General features: G+C 44.6%; 1 protein-coding gene across 6 annotated transcripts in view; it reads right to left on the bottom strand.

Moving 5' to 3' along the window:
• The window catches only part of TRAF3IP1 (TRAF3 interacting protein 1), a 94075-nt gene extending 76522 nt beyond the window's left edge, over positions 1-17553 (bottom strand). For all 6 annotated transcript variants that reach the window (XM_072640698.1, XM_072640703.1, XM_072640699.1 and 3 more), the window contains exons 1-6: positions 17288-17553; positions 13618-13686; positions 11697-11858; positions 6052-6195; positions 5468-5941; positions 2885-2965 (exon numbers count right to left, since the gene is read on the bottom strand). In XM_072640698.1, the coding sequence (XP_072496799.1) occupies positions 2885-2965; positions 5468-5941; positions 6052-6195; positions 11697-11858; positions 13618-13686; positions 17288-17410 (1053 nt within the window). In that variant the 5' untranslated portion in view covers positions 17411-17553. The remainder of the gene's footprint in view (positions 1-2884; positions 2966-5467; positions 5942-6051; positions 6196-11696; positions 11859-13617; positions 13687-17287) is intronic.
• Positions 17554-18730: the final 1177 nt, after the last annotated feature.

Genomic DNA, 18730 nt, shown 5'->3' with positions numbered 1-18730 from the left:
CACTAAACTAATTTAAAGATCTGAACTGTTATCTGTAAGACAAAAAAAGATAAAGAAAATAGATGACTAAGCATACTTGTATACTTCAGTACATAAATTCTAGTACATACTTTAGTACATAAATTCTACTCAACAGAATTTTTAAAGGGCTAAATCTAATACTGACTGATATTAATGCGCATATAGATAAGTGATAAACCCCTTAAAACACATTTAATTTCAATGAAACTACAAGGTGTGACTCTTGCCAAAGTAGAAATTCTACCACTGATATCAATGAGCTTATTACAATGTTCCTTAGACAAGTGAACCTATTGTTTCCCCTTTTTAAAATAAAGTGCTAACAACAGTCCAGTGAAGTTCTCCCACCTCATCACGGCATGGAGATGACCCTGGCTTCTTGAAGTATGGCAGAGGAGTGCAAGCTCCAGCAACTTCCATCAGGCTGGAAAAGCTCAGAATGACAGGACAGTGATGGAGAGCATTTCTGTCATCTGAGGACTAGCCTAGCTAAGTACAGAGAGGCTAGCCTCCAGGTGGTGCTATCCACCAAGTTATGGAAAGATTCTGATTCAATTCAGTTCAAATTAACAAGCATTTTTTAAAAAACTACTATTTTTCAGGTACTTTGGGGCAACAAAGATGAAAAAGGGAAACAACCCCTGATCTCAAAGAGTTGACATCCTAATGTAAGAAACAACATGTGCAAAAATATACAAGATAAATGCAGAGTAATTAGGGGGAAAGGAGCACAACTGGGAAAAGTTGGAAAGAACTTCTTAGTAGGCATTGGGGTTGAGACTTCAAGCAATGTGGGGACTCCAAGAGGAGACAGTGAAGAAAGTGAACATCCCAGGGAATGGGAACAGTGATGAAGTGGAGAAAGAATGTTACACTGTGGGTCCACTGAGTAGGTGTCTTTGGATGGAACACAGGTGTGCATAAAACAAAGTCATATGAAATCAGTCTGGAAAGGTAGGTTGGTACAATATTGTAAAGAGGTTGAAATGCCAAATGGAAGAATTTATACCTGAGGTCCCAACAGTCTAAGTGTAGTTTCAAGCTTTATTAGTGGTAAAATCTAGTAAGACTTTTGGAACCCACTGCATTTCATCCCAGAGGAAAAGGGGATCATATAAAGTTCACTTAGTGTGTAATGGGGGGAAGGGAGGGTGGGAGAGACATAGTTAGGCTTCTGGCTCAGCAAAGTCATCCTGGGAGCTTTATGGAGGATGCGCTGGAGAAGAAAACGAGATTATTTCAGTAGTCCAGGAAAAAAAAAGGATGGGGGTCCAGACTAAAATGGTGATTGTGTGAGTGGACAGAATGGGGCAGTTACTAATGAAACTGTGGAACTGAAACCGAGTAAGACTGGCAGCTAATTCGATTTGTGGAGTATGGGTGAGGGAGGAATTGAGAATTGTCCTGAGTTTGCAAAGCTGTAACTGGAACAACAGTGCTGTCCTCAGCAGAAATAGTACAGTTTGAAAGATGAATGGGGGGGGTGGAGGTAGGGGAAATGAAATCTACAATGGACATATTCAGTTTGGGATATCTGTAGGATAGGTAACCATTGGAAATGTCCCACAGGCACCTGGGGATGTGGGCCTGAAGATGGGAAATGAGAGGCTAGGCTGGATAATGAGATCTGACGGCTGAGTCCCAGAGAGCAGATAAGAAAGCTCTGGATAAAGCCTCCAAGGGCATCCAAATCAAGTAAGATGACACTAAAAGGAACATGAGAGATGGCAAGTAAGGATCACTGAGCACTTTGGAGAGTAAAGTCGCTGGTCAGACTGCAGAAGGCTTAAAAAAGACAGAAAAAGTGGAGGCAACAAGTGTGAAGAGGAGAATGGAGCAAAAGGCCCAGGATGATAGCATGAAGAGGTGGTGGGACCTAGGGATGATTTATGGGTGGGAGAGACAAGGAACCAGCAGATAGGGAGAGGGTAAAGATTAGAGAGAAGGGATGACTGCTGGGGAGAGATCTGCTGGTGAAGACAAGAAGGGATGAGGTCACAGAAGGGCTGGCTTTGGGGAGATGGGTCACCTCTTCATTAGAAACTGAAGTAAAGGAAGAGAAATTGGGGGATGAAATGGGAGAGTTTAGATAGGAGAGAACAAGGAGCTTGTGGCAAATGATTTGCATCTTCTCGGTAAAGTATGAGGTAAAGGAATGGGATTATGGGGGAAACTAGAGGAGAGGATGGAAGGTTTAGAGAAAGTTTCTATAGTGAAGAGGACACAGAACCTGTTTGGGGCCATGTAACCTAAATGTATAGGGACTCAGGTAACACAGTACGTGAAGGTGAGCAGATGAAGAGTCAGAACATTAATGTGGCTCCCACTGAAACACCAGAAAGCATGGACCCAAGTCTGGAACAAGGTCTGGTCAGAATGGAAGCTGGTTTATTTGTGTACAGTAAGGACTATACATTAATATCCTCTTGCCCTATCAGTAGCCCTTAGGTTCAAATCTGAATGACATCAAATTCAAGCTCTGCGGCTGAGGAAAATCTCTGAGATCCTGAGCATTTAACAAAAGTAATAAAACTTGACAAAGGAATTCAGAGTAAAAGTTTATGATGTCTGATTGTTTAAAGTTTCCTTTAATCATCTTTTATTTCTCCTTTGCCTCATGACCTCAGCTGTGGGTATGTGCACCTGTTTTCTCCTCTCTCTCTCCCTCTCTCTGTCTCTGTCTCTCTCTCTCACACACACACACACACGCACACATGTGCGCACACACACACACACGCATGAACAGGCAATTTCACTCTATGTTAACAAAGGCAGTTTTCCTAACATCCCCTACTACATTTGCAGTGTATCAATGTTTTACCTAACATATTAAAGCGCTTAAGTTCATTTTTGCCATGCTTACCTCTTTGTCCATTTCAAGTCTGGTGTCCTTCATAGACGACTCTGAGAATTTTTTTGACAAGTTCTCCACTGTGCTTGTGGCCTATAAAATGATTAAAACACCGTTTTTCTTTACCTCAGGATATTTAAGTAACATAACATCTAAGTAGACATCAAAATATTTGTCATAACTTCCATGCACAGTAAGATAATTATTTTCTCAGTGACTGAGTTCACACAATGTTAATGTCTGGGTTTGTTGTTGTTATTTTAAATCCTAACACCAGAATTTCAAAAACCCGATGGGGTCTGTCAATTTCCCTCATAAATACTAGGCAATGTAGGTGAGAATTTAATATGACCTTTAAAAATTTTCTAACATGAACTCCTGTGGTATTGGGTATATACTCTTTGCCTATGACTTTCTTGGGGTATGTACCTAACAGCTGGATTGTGCTCATAACTCTTCAGAATGCTCTGACACAGATAAGACTTGAAGTATTTTAATCCATTAAGCAATGTTTTGATCAAATAAGACAAACCTGGCAAAGTTATGTGTTTCTCTGAAATGTGAGTAAAGGAATTCTTCATAAGTTGGAAGAAAAAAGATATTTCATTTAACCTTCACAAAAGAACCCGTGGCAGGCAAAGTATTTTGCCTACAAGGAAATCAAGGCACCAGTCAAGTGGCTTGGGTGAATATGGCCGAAGTTCGTTAAAAACTCTAGTTTGTTGCTTTTTCTACTGGACGCCACTGGTTCCTTTTTACCATCAAGGCTGGCCAAGGGAGTCCCAAGGTTTGTTTGAAGGCAGCAAAGCAGTTAATGGAGATGGCTTAAAAACTCCAACCCTTTCTTTCCTGAAATTTTTCACAAGTGAACAGAAGTCCTTTATCTGTAGTTATTCTAAAATATTTCTTCAGTCCCACTGTTCTGGAAAGCAATTGTAATGAAGCAAAGAGAGTGACTAACATGCTTGCATCCACTCACCCCAAGATCCCACTGATGAGTATGTGCCCCAAGGATTATGCAGGAGCACAGTCTAGATCCAACCGGACCAAATTTATTTTACAGAAATGCAGGGAACCTTTGGTTATGGGGGAGTCAATCCCCTAAAGGAACTCCAGAAGGCTTTCATCTGAGTTTCTACTTCAAAGAGCCAAAGAAAAATGTCTCTTTTCACTAACGACGTTCAGAAAAATGTCATCCATTACAGCGTAGGCACTTTTTAGCCAGATGTGAGGCAACCTCCTAGGGAGAGGTTAAACGATGAGGAACAAGTGAAAGTAATTATAAATTCTAAAAGTCATAATGGACCTCAGGTTTTTATAAAACATAACACTAGGACCTTACTTCATGGGGGTATATGAAAGGAAATATTTAAAAGTACAATTTCTGATCTCTTAGGGGTATAATAAAACCTTAATAAACAAGAATTTAACTAATAATTGCCCTAAAAGTTAAAAAAAAAAATATTCCAATTTAGAAGGAAAAAGGAAAATCACACAGAGAGGGAAAAAATTATAAAAGCATTACTGAGGACTAAAAAATAGAAATAAATCAACCCAGCTTCTGTCCCACAGTTAGCATAAATTCATCGAAGCCCTTCTGCCTCTGATATCTACACAGAAGGTTCCACATTACAGAATGGTGTAAGGAACACAGGGCCAGGGGACCAGAACATTTAGGTTCTGCGGTGATCCTGGCCCAGTGTCCTGGGTGAGCTTAGGAAGTTTCTCCATCTATGAAAAGAAATGATTGTTTGAGGTGATCTCAAAGTTCTCTTCCAGTTATAATTAAATTACAGCCTTAAAGGAGGAACTGATATTCAGAAAGAGAATCTTGAGAAAACATATGAAACATCAAAATCCATGATGATGTTCTTTGCTTCGCACCTCCCAGCATAATGAAATCAACATAGATTTAATTTTTTTTCTCTCTTCTGTTTTCTGTTTAACCACATTTGAGCTGGATTAATAAGTCCCCAAGACCTCTAGTTAAATGACATCTAATTATTATTTGCCAGCTGCCTTAAAAAGGAATCTTCCTTAAAACTCAACGTCAAGTATCTGTTTTCCTGACTTCTTAATTCCTTACTGAAGTCTACAAAAGACAAAGTATCCCACTAAACCTTTGCTACCAAGTCCAGTATGGATCTCTTCTGATATTCTGAGCTAGAAGAACCTTCACAGATGACTTGGTCCAAAGGCCTTCCTGAAGCTCAGGGACATTCAATGACATTGCCCAAGATGACAAGTAGCACTGCAACTGGCACCAGCAGCATTTGGGTCTTCTAACTTTAACTCAAAGATGAGACAGAGATGAAGGTCTACGGACCCTAGACACACACCTTACACTGACAATGCTGTGGGCTGTGAAGCTCATCAGACTAATCTGGCTCAAGCCCTAGCCTCAACAAGCCTAAGAAGTCCACCATTAAAGCATGCCTAACATAGGACCAGGCATTTAACAAGTCCATTGAGCTCCTAGGCCAGAGCAGAGGCAGGAAAGCTGACGTCACGGACACTCCACTACATATAGGCTTTGCCCACCTCACTCCTCCAAAGCTGAGGCCCAAAGGTGGCTGGCCCTGTGAAGGTTCTTACCTTTTTTTCTGGTTTTTCTTGCTCCTTGATTTTCTCCCTTTCATGTTCCCTTGAGTGCTCCCCTTCTTTCATCCTCTCTCTCCGTTTTTCCCTGTCCTTTTCTCTCCCCTTGTCTCGATCTCTCTCTCTCTCTCTGTCCCTTTCTTTCAATCGCTCCTTTTCTTTTACTCCATCATTCTTCCTGTCCTTGTCCCTGTCTCGTTCTAACTCTCGGTCTTTGTTGCCTCTGTCTTTGTCTCTACTTTTCTCTCTCTCTCGTTCCTGCTTGGTTCTGTTCTTATTTCGGTCTCGGTCCCCATCTCTCACTTTGTCCCGGTCAGAATCTTTGTGCCTCTCCCTGTCATTTTCCTTGCTTTTCTCTCGTTCTTTGTCTCTGTCCTTTTCTCTTTGTTTGCTTTCTTCATCTTTAGACTCTTCTCTTTGTTTGCGTTCTCGGCTGGTGCTTCTGTCTTTGATTTCGGAGTTCCTCCTATCCTAAACAAGTAAATAAATAAACAAAAATTAATAAAATCTAAGAGCAATTCTGTCCTGTGCTCCCCCAAGGCCGCAGGTTCTCTTTGGATAGAATGGGAGCTCCCATTTACCTCTTTGTCTTTATGAATCCGTGGTTCTTCTTCCTTAAGCTCCTTATTATCTAGCTCTTGGGCTTTGGAGGCGAGGGGAGCTTTGCCCTTTGTATCCCCTTTCTCTCCAGCGAGAACTCTTTTCACAGCATCATCGCTTGACAGCTTCAGATCCAAAAGGGAACGAAGTCAAAGGAAAAGTTAAAATGAGAGCATTAGCAAATCTGACAGGTATTCAAGTGAACATTCATCACAGCTGGTGAGCTTAGCCCCTGCCCAGCTCTTTATCTCCCTGAAGAGTCATGTGGCATTGTGGACAAAGACCAGGTCAAGCCCCAGCTAATCTATGATTTCACCTTCCAGCACTCTGGACAATGCTCTAAGTTGAAGAGATGGGACTGACCTGCACTGGGAAAGGGAGCAGTCCTTATCCCTATCTCTTATGTGACCCTCACAATGATCCTGGGAAATAGGCAAAGAGGGTGTGATTGTACCCATTTTCCAAATGAGGCAGCTTGAGCTCAGAAGCTGGTGATTTGATGCCCCCAGGACCACACAGCCAGGAAGCAGAGACAGGAGTATTGCGCCCAGTGCGGGGATCTTTCTACCAAAGCACAAGATCCTGTAGACCTTTCAGTAAAATCAAATGATAAAATCACCAAAGAAAATACAAGCTTGAGAGCCCAAGGCCCAGATCGCTGACATTAAATGCCTTTGGTTTGGCTTGCTTTGATTTTTGCTGTGAAACGCTTATCAAAGAAAGAACAGTGCCTGGCAGATGTAGCATGCTAGAGATGTCACTGAGGCACTGTCTGGATCTCTGTACTGATCTTGCACTGGGGTACTTAAAAAGAGTCTTCTCTCCCCTTCATACATAGACTTACAAAACAAGAATCCCTTCTGCAATATGGCCAATAGTCATCCAGCCTCTACCTGAATACTCACATTTCAGTTGTTATAAAGGTCTTTCCTATGGTGAAGAGAAGTCCTTTCAACACCAAGAGGAATTGAGAAAAGTTCTGAGGAAAAGTGGTGAAAGGTCAAAGGCCCAAGTCACTGTGGCTGAGAAGCCATCCTGGATCACCCAAACCATCAGTGAAATCAAAGGGGAAACTGCTCAGTTTCCGGAGCAGGGGCAGGGGAAGCAGGGGAGAGCAATGTCTACTGATTTAGATGAAAAGGAAGCCTGTGTTCCATAAACTTATATGATATGATCATGGGGCTGGAAAACAAAAACAAAATCATAAAGATGAACCATCTGACAAGCTGCCCTTACAAAGTAGCTCTAACGGCCAAAGGCTACCTTGGGATCTTAAAGCTCCAACAAACGGCCCTAAATTCCACTGACAATAGTTTCACATACCGTAGAAGTGGCGGCTGGAGAGGCCAAAAAAGTGATGCTTGTACCAACACTGCCCTGAGCTCAAGTTGCATGTGCCCCATGCTGATCAAAACTTACTTGGAAGAGAAGAATGATGCTGACTTGGTGTTAGGAGCCCTGACTTTGGCCTCCTGTGTTCCCATACTGTACCTAGCAGCATGACCATGGAAGGCAAGCCGATTCACCTCCGAGTCTCAGCATCCTTGGCAGTAAAATGAGCGTGACACTATTTAACACAACTGACCTCTCAAGCCTGTTGGCTTTAGTGACTGCTCAGTTGGCCCCAAAGCATGCACTAAGCATCAAAGTCTGTCAACCAAGAGACTGGAGAGGTTCTCTATGGAAAAAAGGAGGCTCTAAGGAAAAACAGATAATCATCTGTTTAAGGTGAGAGGGGAGGCTGCTCTTCAGCAAGCAAATGCTTTCAGAGTACCTACTATATGCCTTACACTCATCTAAACATTGAGGTGAACCTAAAAGAAAAAGATGCCTTGTCTTATTTTGTATCCACATGATACAGCCCAAGTGACTCAGGCCTGTGGCCAGCAGGAGATGAGGCTTCAAGGTCTCATCACTACACCCACACTTGCATGAACTAGGCCTGGCTGGCAAGGCAGCCTCGATGAAACCCTTTCATGTGCCAGGTGTTATGCCAGACCCTGGGGGAACAAAGACAAGACAAACCCATGTCAATCTCCCAAGCACCTCTACTAGGGCAATGAAGTCATTTAAGAAAAGAGAAAGACAGAAAGACTTCCTGGAGAAAATGTCCCCTGAGCTGTGCCTTGAAAGAAGCTAACATTCTAGGTACAGCCAGGAAGCCAGAGCACAGAATGCCTCAGGAGAAGTAACATGCAAAGGTCTGAGATCAAAAAGGACGCTGTTGAGACTAGAGGCAAGGGGAGCCCAAGAATAACTAGGATCTGCTGAGTGGCACAGTCCATTTGGACTTTAGGAAGATCCTTAGAGAGGTTTTGTGAAGTAGAAATTGGAAAAGGGAGAGAAAGGAAGCAGGCAGGCCAAGCAGGAGGCGAGGCATCAGAGACCAAGAGGGCAGCTGCCACCATGATAGCTGTGTAGCCCTGGGGAGGCTGCCACAGGAGCTCAGCTGCATGATGGGGATAAATGCAAGAGACATAAATGCCCAGGAGGCCTTCCTCCATGAGGGCCTGTCTGGGCCTTCCCAGAAACCTTTCCCTCCCCTGAAGCTCTCCCACAGCACTTAGGGGCTGCTGGCTGCTGACTTCTGAATTTGCACTTTCACTAGAATCACAGAGGATGGAGCCAAGGCCATCCCACACCTTCATTTTCCAAGTAAAGAAACCAAGGCCCAAGGGAAGCAGGTTACAGCAGCACAGGGGAAAGCTGACAACAAATGACATCTCTGCTCAGTATATATACTTTGGATTTCCATAGCTGAAAGCATGAAGTGTCTCAATACTTTCAGAATTGTGTCCCTACCACATAACTCATGGTGTTATAGGGAAGAACCAAAAGCCTGTTGACAGCAAGGTTTTCAAAAAGTGACTATTACTCCACAAATCCTACTTAGCACACCAGACAGCAAATAGCCGAGGCCTCCTTTGTATTCCATCATACTTTCTAGCAAACATTTACTTTTTCTTTCTCATTCCCCTGAAGTAAAGAAAAACCCAGAGCCAATCTGGTTAGTTCCATGCCAGTTGTGGCCATGGATGTTCTTCTCCTCTGGCTCCTCTATCTGTGCCCCCTCACACCTTGTAATGCTCTTGATGGGGCTGGACTCAGTGAAAGTAAAAGTCACCTCCACTGGTGGCCTTCAATTCTTCCTTGTAAATGGATCTAAGCAGAATCAAACTTAGAGAAAGGACAGAGTACAGGGAGATTCCTCAGCCTTTCCTTGATGTTCCTCAATCAATGCTGAGACTTTCCCTTGTCCTGCTCTTACTTGGTCAGTCAACAATTCTAAGAACCGAAGTCCAAACCTGCTCTAACACTTCACTTTTCAGCTGTCTGCATTAAAATGTTGTGTCACTAATGCAGAGGCTGACTAAGTAAAAATGGTTTTTCAAGGTTGAGATTCCACATGCGCAAGCTTTCTCTAAACTGGGGTCAGACTGTTCACCATGAGCCCCTGCTTGTGATGCCTCCTAGACAAAGGAGGTCTTGTTGCACTGCAGTCTGTGATGAAAACACCACATGATGCTGGTTTCTGCCTGAAGACCGTGACTCAGTCAGCATAGCAGGGCTGGTTCTGAGCTCCAGCTCCTGTGGCCTTGAAGAGATTGCTTTATCTATTAGATTTGTGGACATCATGCCAACCACAAGATTACCTCTGAGGGTCATAGCTGTGGAGAGTTGAGAAGGCTGGCCCCAAAACAAGACTATGAGGATGGTATTGAGCCCCGTCCTAAAGCTATAAGAAGCTTGTGGAGGCCTAGAGCACGCAACCAGGAAACACTGTGCTCAATCACTCAGGAAACAAGCCTGGAATTGATTTGGTCCCTGCTCCGTGTCAGGTCCTGTGCTTGGCACTGCGGAGGCAAGGAAATGGTCCCTGACCTCAAGGTGCTGCCATGCTAACAATATCTCAGTAGCAGAACTGTTCCTGGGCACACTGGGCTTCCCTTTCTCCCTCCCTCCTTGCATGAAGGAGGACATAACAACACTCACCAAGGCAATTCAGACACCAGTGGGGCTGGGGGAAAAGGTATCAGACAAAAGTGAAAAGATCTCCAGGCCCCACTCCTCAAGGCCAGTGAAGAGGAGAGAGGACATTCAAGTTCCAGTAGCTCTTGGCTGGGTACTTAAGAAGGTGAGAGTGCTAAGTAGGCTTCTTCTCTCTCTATTTCCCAAAGGCTTTAAGCCATCTGGGGTCCCATGTGACCCATGGGTCAGCTCAGCCCCGGCCTCTGAAATGATACAGGATCAAAAGTGGGAGAAAGACTAGGGAAGATATATGGGCATATACTTATCAGGCTTCCTGGTCACAATGTCCCTTCATCAGGATTCTGCCTGCCTCCAGAAAAAATGCACTGAAGCCACTCAGGACAGAGAAACATTCCCCCTCCTCTGCAAGTATTTTGCAAAAAGGAGGTTTATCCTTCTGAGGGTTGCTGTGAGGATCAAATAAGCAAATACCCATAATACACGTGAGGTCATGAACTTCACCTTGATGCTTCTGTTTGGCTGACCTGTGAAGTGCCCAGCACAGAGCAGGCTCTGACTACTGCTTGTTTCCTTGTGCTTTTGAAAGGGTAAGTCCCAGAATAACAGCAGGAGGAAAAGGTGGCAGATCTTTCAGTTTCTCCTCCTCATCCAATTTCTGTTCCATTTCTGATTTCTCTCCTCCTCTTCCTCTTCACAGATCAACAGAGAGACCTAAATAGCCTCTACCTGTCTTGCCTGAACTAACCAAGATGAGGGAGGCCTGACTCAGCTTGAGAAAGCTGAGGTAAACACTCTTTCCACCTGATCTGGTATGGTAACACACATAAGCAGCCTCAGGCAAAACTGGGAAGTTAGAGAAGTCTCTTATCATTGACCCCTCTGACCCCATCTCTTCTCCCTTACCTTCTGCCCACTGTCCAGGGTCCACCGACCCTGCCCCAAAGTCTTCCTGGACTCTCCGGTCCTTGCCTTTGCTAAATACAGAAAACTTCCATTTCCAGAGTGTTGCTATCAGGAAGGCTTTAGTCAGATCATCTGATTAAAGTAATTGACACTAATTACAATGGCCAAGCTTGGTCCCAGAGGAAAAAGAGGTGGCTTCTTCTTTCCTCTCTACTGTCTTTAGAAAGTGAGAATTAGAGGTATTTTACCTTTAGTGAAGAGGGGCAGGATATATTCAGCAAGGAAGGTGGTATGAAATAAAATACCCATTAAGAATAAAAATATAACACACCAAGATAGAAGACTTAGTCTGGCATTTTAAAATAACAGACATTTATGTAACACTTTCAGTAAAGGAAATGAATCTCTAATTGGAATTTCAGGAGAGGTTTCTAGATAAGAGACCTGCATGAGCTTCTAGGCTGGGCTACTGTTATCCATCCCTTTCCCTCATCTAATAGGAATGAAAGCCAGGAAATCAAGGCTGCAGCCTGCCCCAGCCCCACCTCCACTCCCGGTTTTGCAAATGATGCAACAGAAACAGAAGGACCCTTGGGGAGCACCATGGAAGCCAGAATGGCAGAACAAAAAGGCCCCTGGTTTCATGGAAAACATGTAAGGTCATGACATTCTTCTTTGTGTGATGGGCTCCTGTTCTTGAGGACTCTGTTTTAACTTGGTCCTGAAACATTACCTTATTGAGACAGCATTTCCCAATTGCTTGGAGCAGCTCATTCGTCCTTTCTGGTTCATGTCCTGCCACAATTCTTGCTGGTTTCACAGATAATGGTTCTCCTGAAACCATTATCACAACATCTATGGCTTTCTGAAGGAAGCTAATTTTTGCATCTTTATCCTAATAAATTGAAATTTAAAAGCAAATATTTAGAGTCATAATTTATATCACCTCTAACATAATCTTTTTAAAAACAAAACAAAACAAAAGTTGCTTCAATCTGTATTCAGATACCAGTTCTTTCTTTGGGGATGGAGAGCATTAAACACGTTGTACTGATAAAGTTCTCATCACTAATAAACATGGTTAATTTGAAAAGCACTTCACATTTAGAAATTCGAGATCTGTGTAAGTAAATAAAACTGATCCTATTCAGTACATTCCAGGACTGAACTGATCTCCTAACATAAACCTTTGAATCACAAATCTCATCCCTATGGGAACATTAACATGACACCCTTCTCAGATCACCAAGGTCACCATGAGTTAGTTAAGACATGAGTACATAGTCATTAGATAAATCCTGGAAACAGCCCAGGAGCCAAGGCCAGCACTGGATAGCATGAGACCCAGCCGAGCTCAGTTCTGGGGAGAGTCCCAAGCTGTTTCTTGCCCCCCAAGCCTATCGTGTGAACCCAATAATTAATACCCTCCTGAGGTTACCACTGAATTGCAAATCTTGGGGTTCCAAGATCTCCCCCCAAATCAAAGCTGTTTGTGATACAAAAGACAAAAGTGAGCTTCCTGCTCTGCCATGCTGGCACTGAAGGTAGGCAGGTTCACTGGAGACACCCAGCAGAAGGAGAGTCTTTAAGGCAGCATTCTGATTTAGCATGTCTTTTTCCCTCAACAAATAATAAATACATATTGAGGCATATGTGTTTCATAAAAGATTAAGATACTAGTTTTCATCAGGTCTACCAGAATAATAGTTTCAAGTAAGCACAGTAAGTAGCCTGATTTCATTACAATGTACAGATATAGCATCATATGCAAATGGGAATGGCCAGAGTGGGAACTCTCTACCAATACAAAACTGACAACTCAGTTAAAAGTTAGTAGGTAAATCTTTGGAAGTTGCCTGAGACTCAAGGAAGCTGAAGGAGAGATCTGACCAGAGTCACATAGCTAACGAGGGTCAAAAGTAGGTTTTAAAAGAGAGGCCCTCTTGACTCCACATGCAGAACTCTGCTCCCCAGGTCATGCTACCACTCAAGTGATCACATATGGCACCAAATCAGAAATCCATCCCCTTACAATAAACAAGTTTGCAAATGAAACATGGATAGAGTTCCAAATAATGTAGAAATGATTTAGAAAAAAAAATCTCCAACTGCCTTTCTCTAAAGAAAAATCTTCTCAAATTTATAAAACACTGTTCTACTATTTATACGACGAACCCTGTGAGACTTTATTAATACCTAGAATTAATTAATGCCTAGGGCTAACTAGTAAACGACCTAAGGACATAAAATGTATAAAGAAGATATCAGGGAAGGCATATCAAATGCTTTCAAAGAAAAGAATAAATACGACCTTAGAGAGTTCCTTGCATCCAAAAGAAAAGGAAAATAAATCGTCTCTTTCACTGATGCTATCTTAATTTCTTAACCAAATGTAAAATGAAGTGTGCAATAAGCTATTTTCACCATCTCACTTTGCCACTCAATTATCATTTTTCCCTCCAAAAAGGAGGCTAGTGGCAGAACTGAAGTGTTTTTCCCCAGGCTACTAAGTCAAAGACCGAGCTTTTTATCTTAAAGTTGTAAGAATGTGAGAAATTCTCAAGAATTCCCTTGAGAAAATGGTTAGGGGAGGAAGAAGAAAAACTACTAACTTAAAAACATTAACCAAGACAGGGAGATGATTTCAAACCTACCTTAACATTATCAGATTTCAGCTCAGAATCTGAGTAGAGGCCCTTCAAAAAACCAGTCATTCTAATTACCTTCAAAAATAAGGAAAAGGTCAATTATTAATATCACACCAAAAAGCAGCATCAGTCCAGATTCAGTAACAGGTTTACATGGAAACCCCCAAAGCTTTAGATCTTTCCGGGTCTATTTGCCACTGGATTATACCCATAAGAAACCCTTCAAGTCAGCTTGAAGCAAAAAAAAAGGCAGAGTTAGATTCATGAATGCAAAGTACAGAAGACTTCTATGAACAGATGCAGAATGAAGTAAGCAAAACCAGAAAAATAATACAAACAATGACTATACTATAAACTAAAAGAACCAAAGCAGGGAAAAAGGGTGGAAGGAAGGAAGGAGGAAGTGGAGAAGGTAGGCAGGTAGGAAGGGAAGAAGGGAGGGAGAAAAGAGAAACTATAATTATGATAATATTACATATAATTATATATGTAATAACATTACATATAATAATATATAATAATAACTACAATTATAACACCCATACTTGGCTCTTCACTGTAGAGGTGGGAACAGGAACTGAATATTGTCTACACTATCAGATATCATTAATACACTGGTCAGTTTTACTAAACTGTTTTTTCTCCCTCTTTCTTTTTTAATCTTTGTCACAAAGGTTAGCTCAATAGAGGAAAGATACAATCAGGAAAAAGCATGTGATGTAAAAACAAAACAGATGAAAAGAGTAAAGGTTTGGATCATTGGTATAAGAAACTCCTGGTTAAGGACATGCCCCTCATCAATCCAAATCTGCACCTTCTCTACATCTGGAGAATCTCAAGGCTGCCCAAACCAATGATTACCACCTGGTCAGCAGGGCACTCCTGGCTTCAAGGCCAGCTTTCTATCCACCATACCATACTGACACATGACAAAAAAAGCATCAGTAAAAATAAGATAAAAACAAAACACCATTTTTTTTTTTTAGCAATTCTGATGCTTTACACTGATTTTATCAAAAAGTTTTTTCAAGATTTCAGAGGTCCTAGCATTTTAAAGAAACTGATGGTCAAATCAACTGGCCCTATAAGATACAAAATCTGTGATGTCTCCAGGGCCCCTCTGGAAAAATCATGGGCAAAAATCATGGAGGACAAAACCTTGGATGTTTGGATTACCCACCCTACCAGACAAGGTGACAGAGCCTGCAAATTTTCAAAGGTGTTTTCTTTTGGGGGGATGCTAGAGGGGTCCAGACCTGAGATTTCATGGCTCTAGGGAATTTCCTGTGTGGAGCCTCACTGCATTGAAGCAGGTGACCAGTTCATCTGGAATTTATATAGTCTCAAAGTTGGGGTGGGAGTGGGTGAGTAGATATGGGGATGAAGGTTAAATGACTTACCAGTGGTCAAAGAGTTAATATATGTTAAAGACAAGACTTGAACCCAGGTCTTCCTGACTCTAAGGCAGGACCTCTAGCCATCAAGTTATGGCAAACATTAAATATTATTACATTGGCAGATAAGATGAATTTAGCATCCTATCAATGAAAGGCTATAGTGGCAAAAAGATGAGGGCCCACAATTCTTTATACACAACAGAAGTATCTTGCCTCCCTATGAATAATCAAGTCCTTCTGTTTGTTTCTTTTTCTCCCTCAGTCTTGCTACTACTACCTCAACCAATGCACCTAAGAATGCCAGAGCAAAAAGAAGCAGGTGACCTCAGAGGACCTTAGAGGTTAGAGACTCTCAGGGACAAAAGAGGCCTGTGAAGCTCTTGAGGCCAATTGCTACCTAAGCAAGAATCTGCCTACTGCATAACCCAACTCCAAATGGGCACCCGACCTTTGCATGAAGACACTTCTCCTTCCCCAGGCAGCCCCTGCATGTGGGGAAAACTTCAGTTGTTAGGAATTTTATCCTCACATCAAATCTCAATTCTTCTCTTTGTCACATGCCCAAATGGTCCCCAGTGCTGCCCCTCTGGGGCTAACCCCTTATACAACCCCCATTTAGAGATGGGCACACACATCAAGGCTCAGGGAGTGGTAATGACTGGCTCAACAGCACGAACAGTTAATGGCCAAGACAGGAGCACCCAGAGCTTTCAATCAATGAGCAAAGAGCAAGCTGAATGCAGGAGATTTTGCAGATACAATTCACAGGACTTAGTACAGGGTGAAAGACACTGGAATATGAAGGTGAGGGACATGAAGAAGAATCGAGGTTAATTCTAAAGTTTCGAACGGGAGGCCCTGGCTGGGTGACGGTGGCATTAACGGAAATGCTGTCAGAAGCAGACTTAAGTATTACTTTTCAAGCATATGTAAATGGGGTCGTTATGAAGAAAATGTAAATTCATTTTTAAACATCAGTGAATTAAATGTTTTGTTGTTTACTTTTCAATTGATATCCATTATGCGATATGTCTATATATTTTTTTCTTTTAGAAAAAAGGGACTCTCATACTCAAAAAGGTTGGGAATCCCCAGGCTACATGACAGTACCATCAACTAGATTCTCAACTGATTGAGCGAACGTAGTCTGCATAAACAAATGATGGCTCTGTGGCAACTTAGGGGGATGTCTCTGGTGGATAGTCTGGGCTGTTGACCATTTTTATCAATGACTCAGATGAAGAAACAGATGGCACATATTTATCAAACACGGAGATGACATGAAACTGGGAACATTTGTAGGGCAGTGTCAGGCACTTCTGAAGCTCAGTTAGATCAAACTGGCATTCTTTCATTCTTTTAACTGCTTTTACCCAACAAACCAATTAACCAGACCCGACTTTGGGGTCCTATTTCAGTTCATCTTGTCCCATGCACGGCACAAAGCACAAAAGTGGTCATCTTCCAAGGACTAGTTCTTTCCTGGGGACTGTTGTTCAAGGACAGAATTCCATTTTCTTTCATGCAAACCCAAACTCCAGCTGCACTTTATAGACTGGCTAGTCCACAGCAGTAAACACATCTTTCAATTTCTCAGTCTCCTAGTTGCATTAAACAGAATACATGGTTTTTCAGGATCGATTTCCCCCTTTCGTTGGTTTTTGACAAAGGAAGGTTGGTACCAGCAAGAGGGAGAACGTCTGTATGACCCGAGCGGTCCAAGAACCAAGCAGTGCCCGTCACCGGGGGGCTAAGGGCCCCGACCCGCACCCCGACCCGCACCCCCCCAGCCTCCGGGCAGACGGCAGTCGGGAAGCGCGCCGGCCTCCCATGGCAACGCGGGCAAACACCCCAGCCCAGGAAGTTTCACATCCAGCCGACTCGGACGTTCTTGGGAAGACTAAAAAATCAGCATTCCACAAACAGTCCCGGGACCTGACCCTTTCCGGAGGGCAGGGGCTGGAGGAGCCTGGACCCCACAGGTCGCAGGTGGTCACTGAATCCGACTCCCCTGGCTCTGCGGCGTGCACATTACGGGGGCGCCCCTGCTGGGCAGCTCCCCGCCCCCCCACACCCCCCAGGGGGGCTCTGCTCAGGTTCCCCTCCCCCTCCCCAGGGGCTGCCCGCAGCAAGCCGGAGGCGTGAGCGGCGATCTGCACAGGCAGAGGGAGCTTGCCGAGCTGGGAGGGCCGCCGGCGGCAGCCCCGCCCTCCACAGAAGACCCCCCGCTAGGCCCAACCCCCCGGGGCCTCCCCTGCCCCCCCGGCCTGTGCCCGCACCTCCGTGACTATGTCGTGCAGGTAGCGGAACGGGGGCTTGCTCAGCAGCTTCTCCGTCAGCGGAGGCTTCTTGATCACCTTCCCCAGGGAGTCCTGCGTGCGCTTCACCACCGACGCGTTCATGGCGGCCCCGGCCGCGACCGGGCCACCTCAGGCCGCCGCCTGGCCCCGCCGCTCCCGCCTCCACCGCCGCCGTCGCCGCCGAGCTCGCCGGCCCATCCCACAATACACCGCGCTCCACAACGGCGCCTGCGCGGACCCACAGCGTTCTGTCGCCAGGCGCGCGCCGCCCTAGCAACGGGCAACAAGCCGCCGCCGCCGGCATCACGTCCCCTCCCCCTCACCGTCCAATCCCGGCTGGCCGTCTCGGATGTCCCCGCCTCCAGAGGTCGCCCCCAGCCCGGCAGCCCGCCTCCTCACCAGAGTCTAGGCCCCGCCCCCTGAGAGCGACCCGGCCCCCAGCGACCTGGCCCCCCCTTCCAAGGCCCGAAGACCCGGACTCTAGCCCCACCCCTCGTCGCATCCCTGCGAGCTCCTCCACGGCAAGCTCCGCCCACCCACAGAGGCCAGGCCCCACAGCCCTAGCGGCACCCGCTCTTCATTAGCCTAGCCCCTCCCCATTTCCAGCCCCCTGGACCCGCCTCCTTCCTCCTCCACCTCCCACCTCACAGCCCCAGCCAGGATCCTGGCCCCGCCCTCAGGCCAGCCTGCAGGAGGCGGGGTGGGATGGGGGAGGAGCCCACGGGTCTTCTGGACTCCTCCCTCCTGCCCCTCTCTCTCCTCCCCTCTCCTTCCCTTCCTTCCCTTCATTTCTCTTTTCTCCCTCCCAGTCACCTTTTCTCCTCCTCCCCCTTCTCGTTCCCCCTCCTCCTTCCCTGTCTCCCAAAGCATGTGGGTGAACGCTCCCCCTCTTAAGTCACAACCTCCCTAGGACTCAGTTTCCTTACCTACAAAACGAGAGAACTGGACAAGACGGCCACTGAGGTCCCTTCTCTCAGAGAATCTTCCTCCACTCGTCTTCCTCTTCCTTCCCCACTTCCCCCATTCTCCCTCATTCTTCTTGTCTTTTCTACGGTGAATCCTCTATCCTTTTTCCTCCCCCTCCCTCTTTTGTTTGCCTCCTCTCTCAACCTTTCTCTTCCCTGCTTTCCTCCTTCACTCTCCCATCCCCCTCCTCTCTCTGCTTCCCTCTTCTCTATAGTCTTTCTTTCTTATTTTCTCCCTGAAGACTAAGACTTTACAATTCCCTTACTTATCATATTTGAGGTAAATGGGTGAGGGTCTGATTAGTCATTGCCCCACTAAACTTTAAAGAAAGTAACAAAATACCCTACCCTGATATACACATCACATTTTTCACTCTGTGAAAATGACCAAATCCAAATAGTTTAAAAGAGAAATAAGAATTGTGAATGCAGAATTATAGCTTGCACAGCAGAAGTA

The sequence above is a fragment of the Notamacropus eugenii genome, chromosome 2 (assembly GCF_028372415.1).
Source record: "Notamacropus eugenii isolate mMacEug1 chromosome 2, mMacEug1.pri_v2, whole genome shotgun sequence".
In the NCBI taxonomy this organism is placed as follows: domain Eukaryota; kingdom Metazoa; phylum Chordata; class Mammalia; order Diprotodontia; family Macropodidae; genus Notamacropus; species Notamacropus eugenii.
The sequence above is the reverse complement of the archived record's forward strand: the minus strand, read 5'-3'. Positions and strand labels throughout refer to the sequence as shown.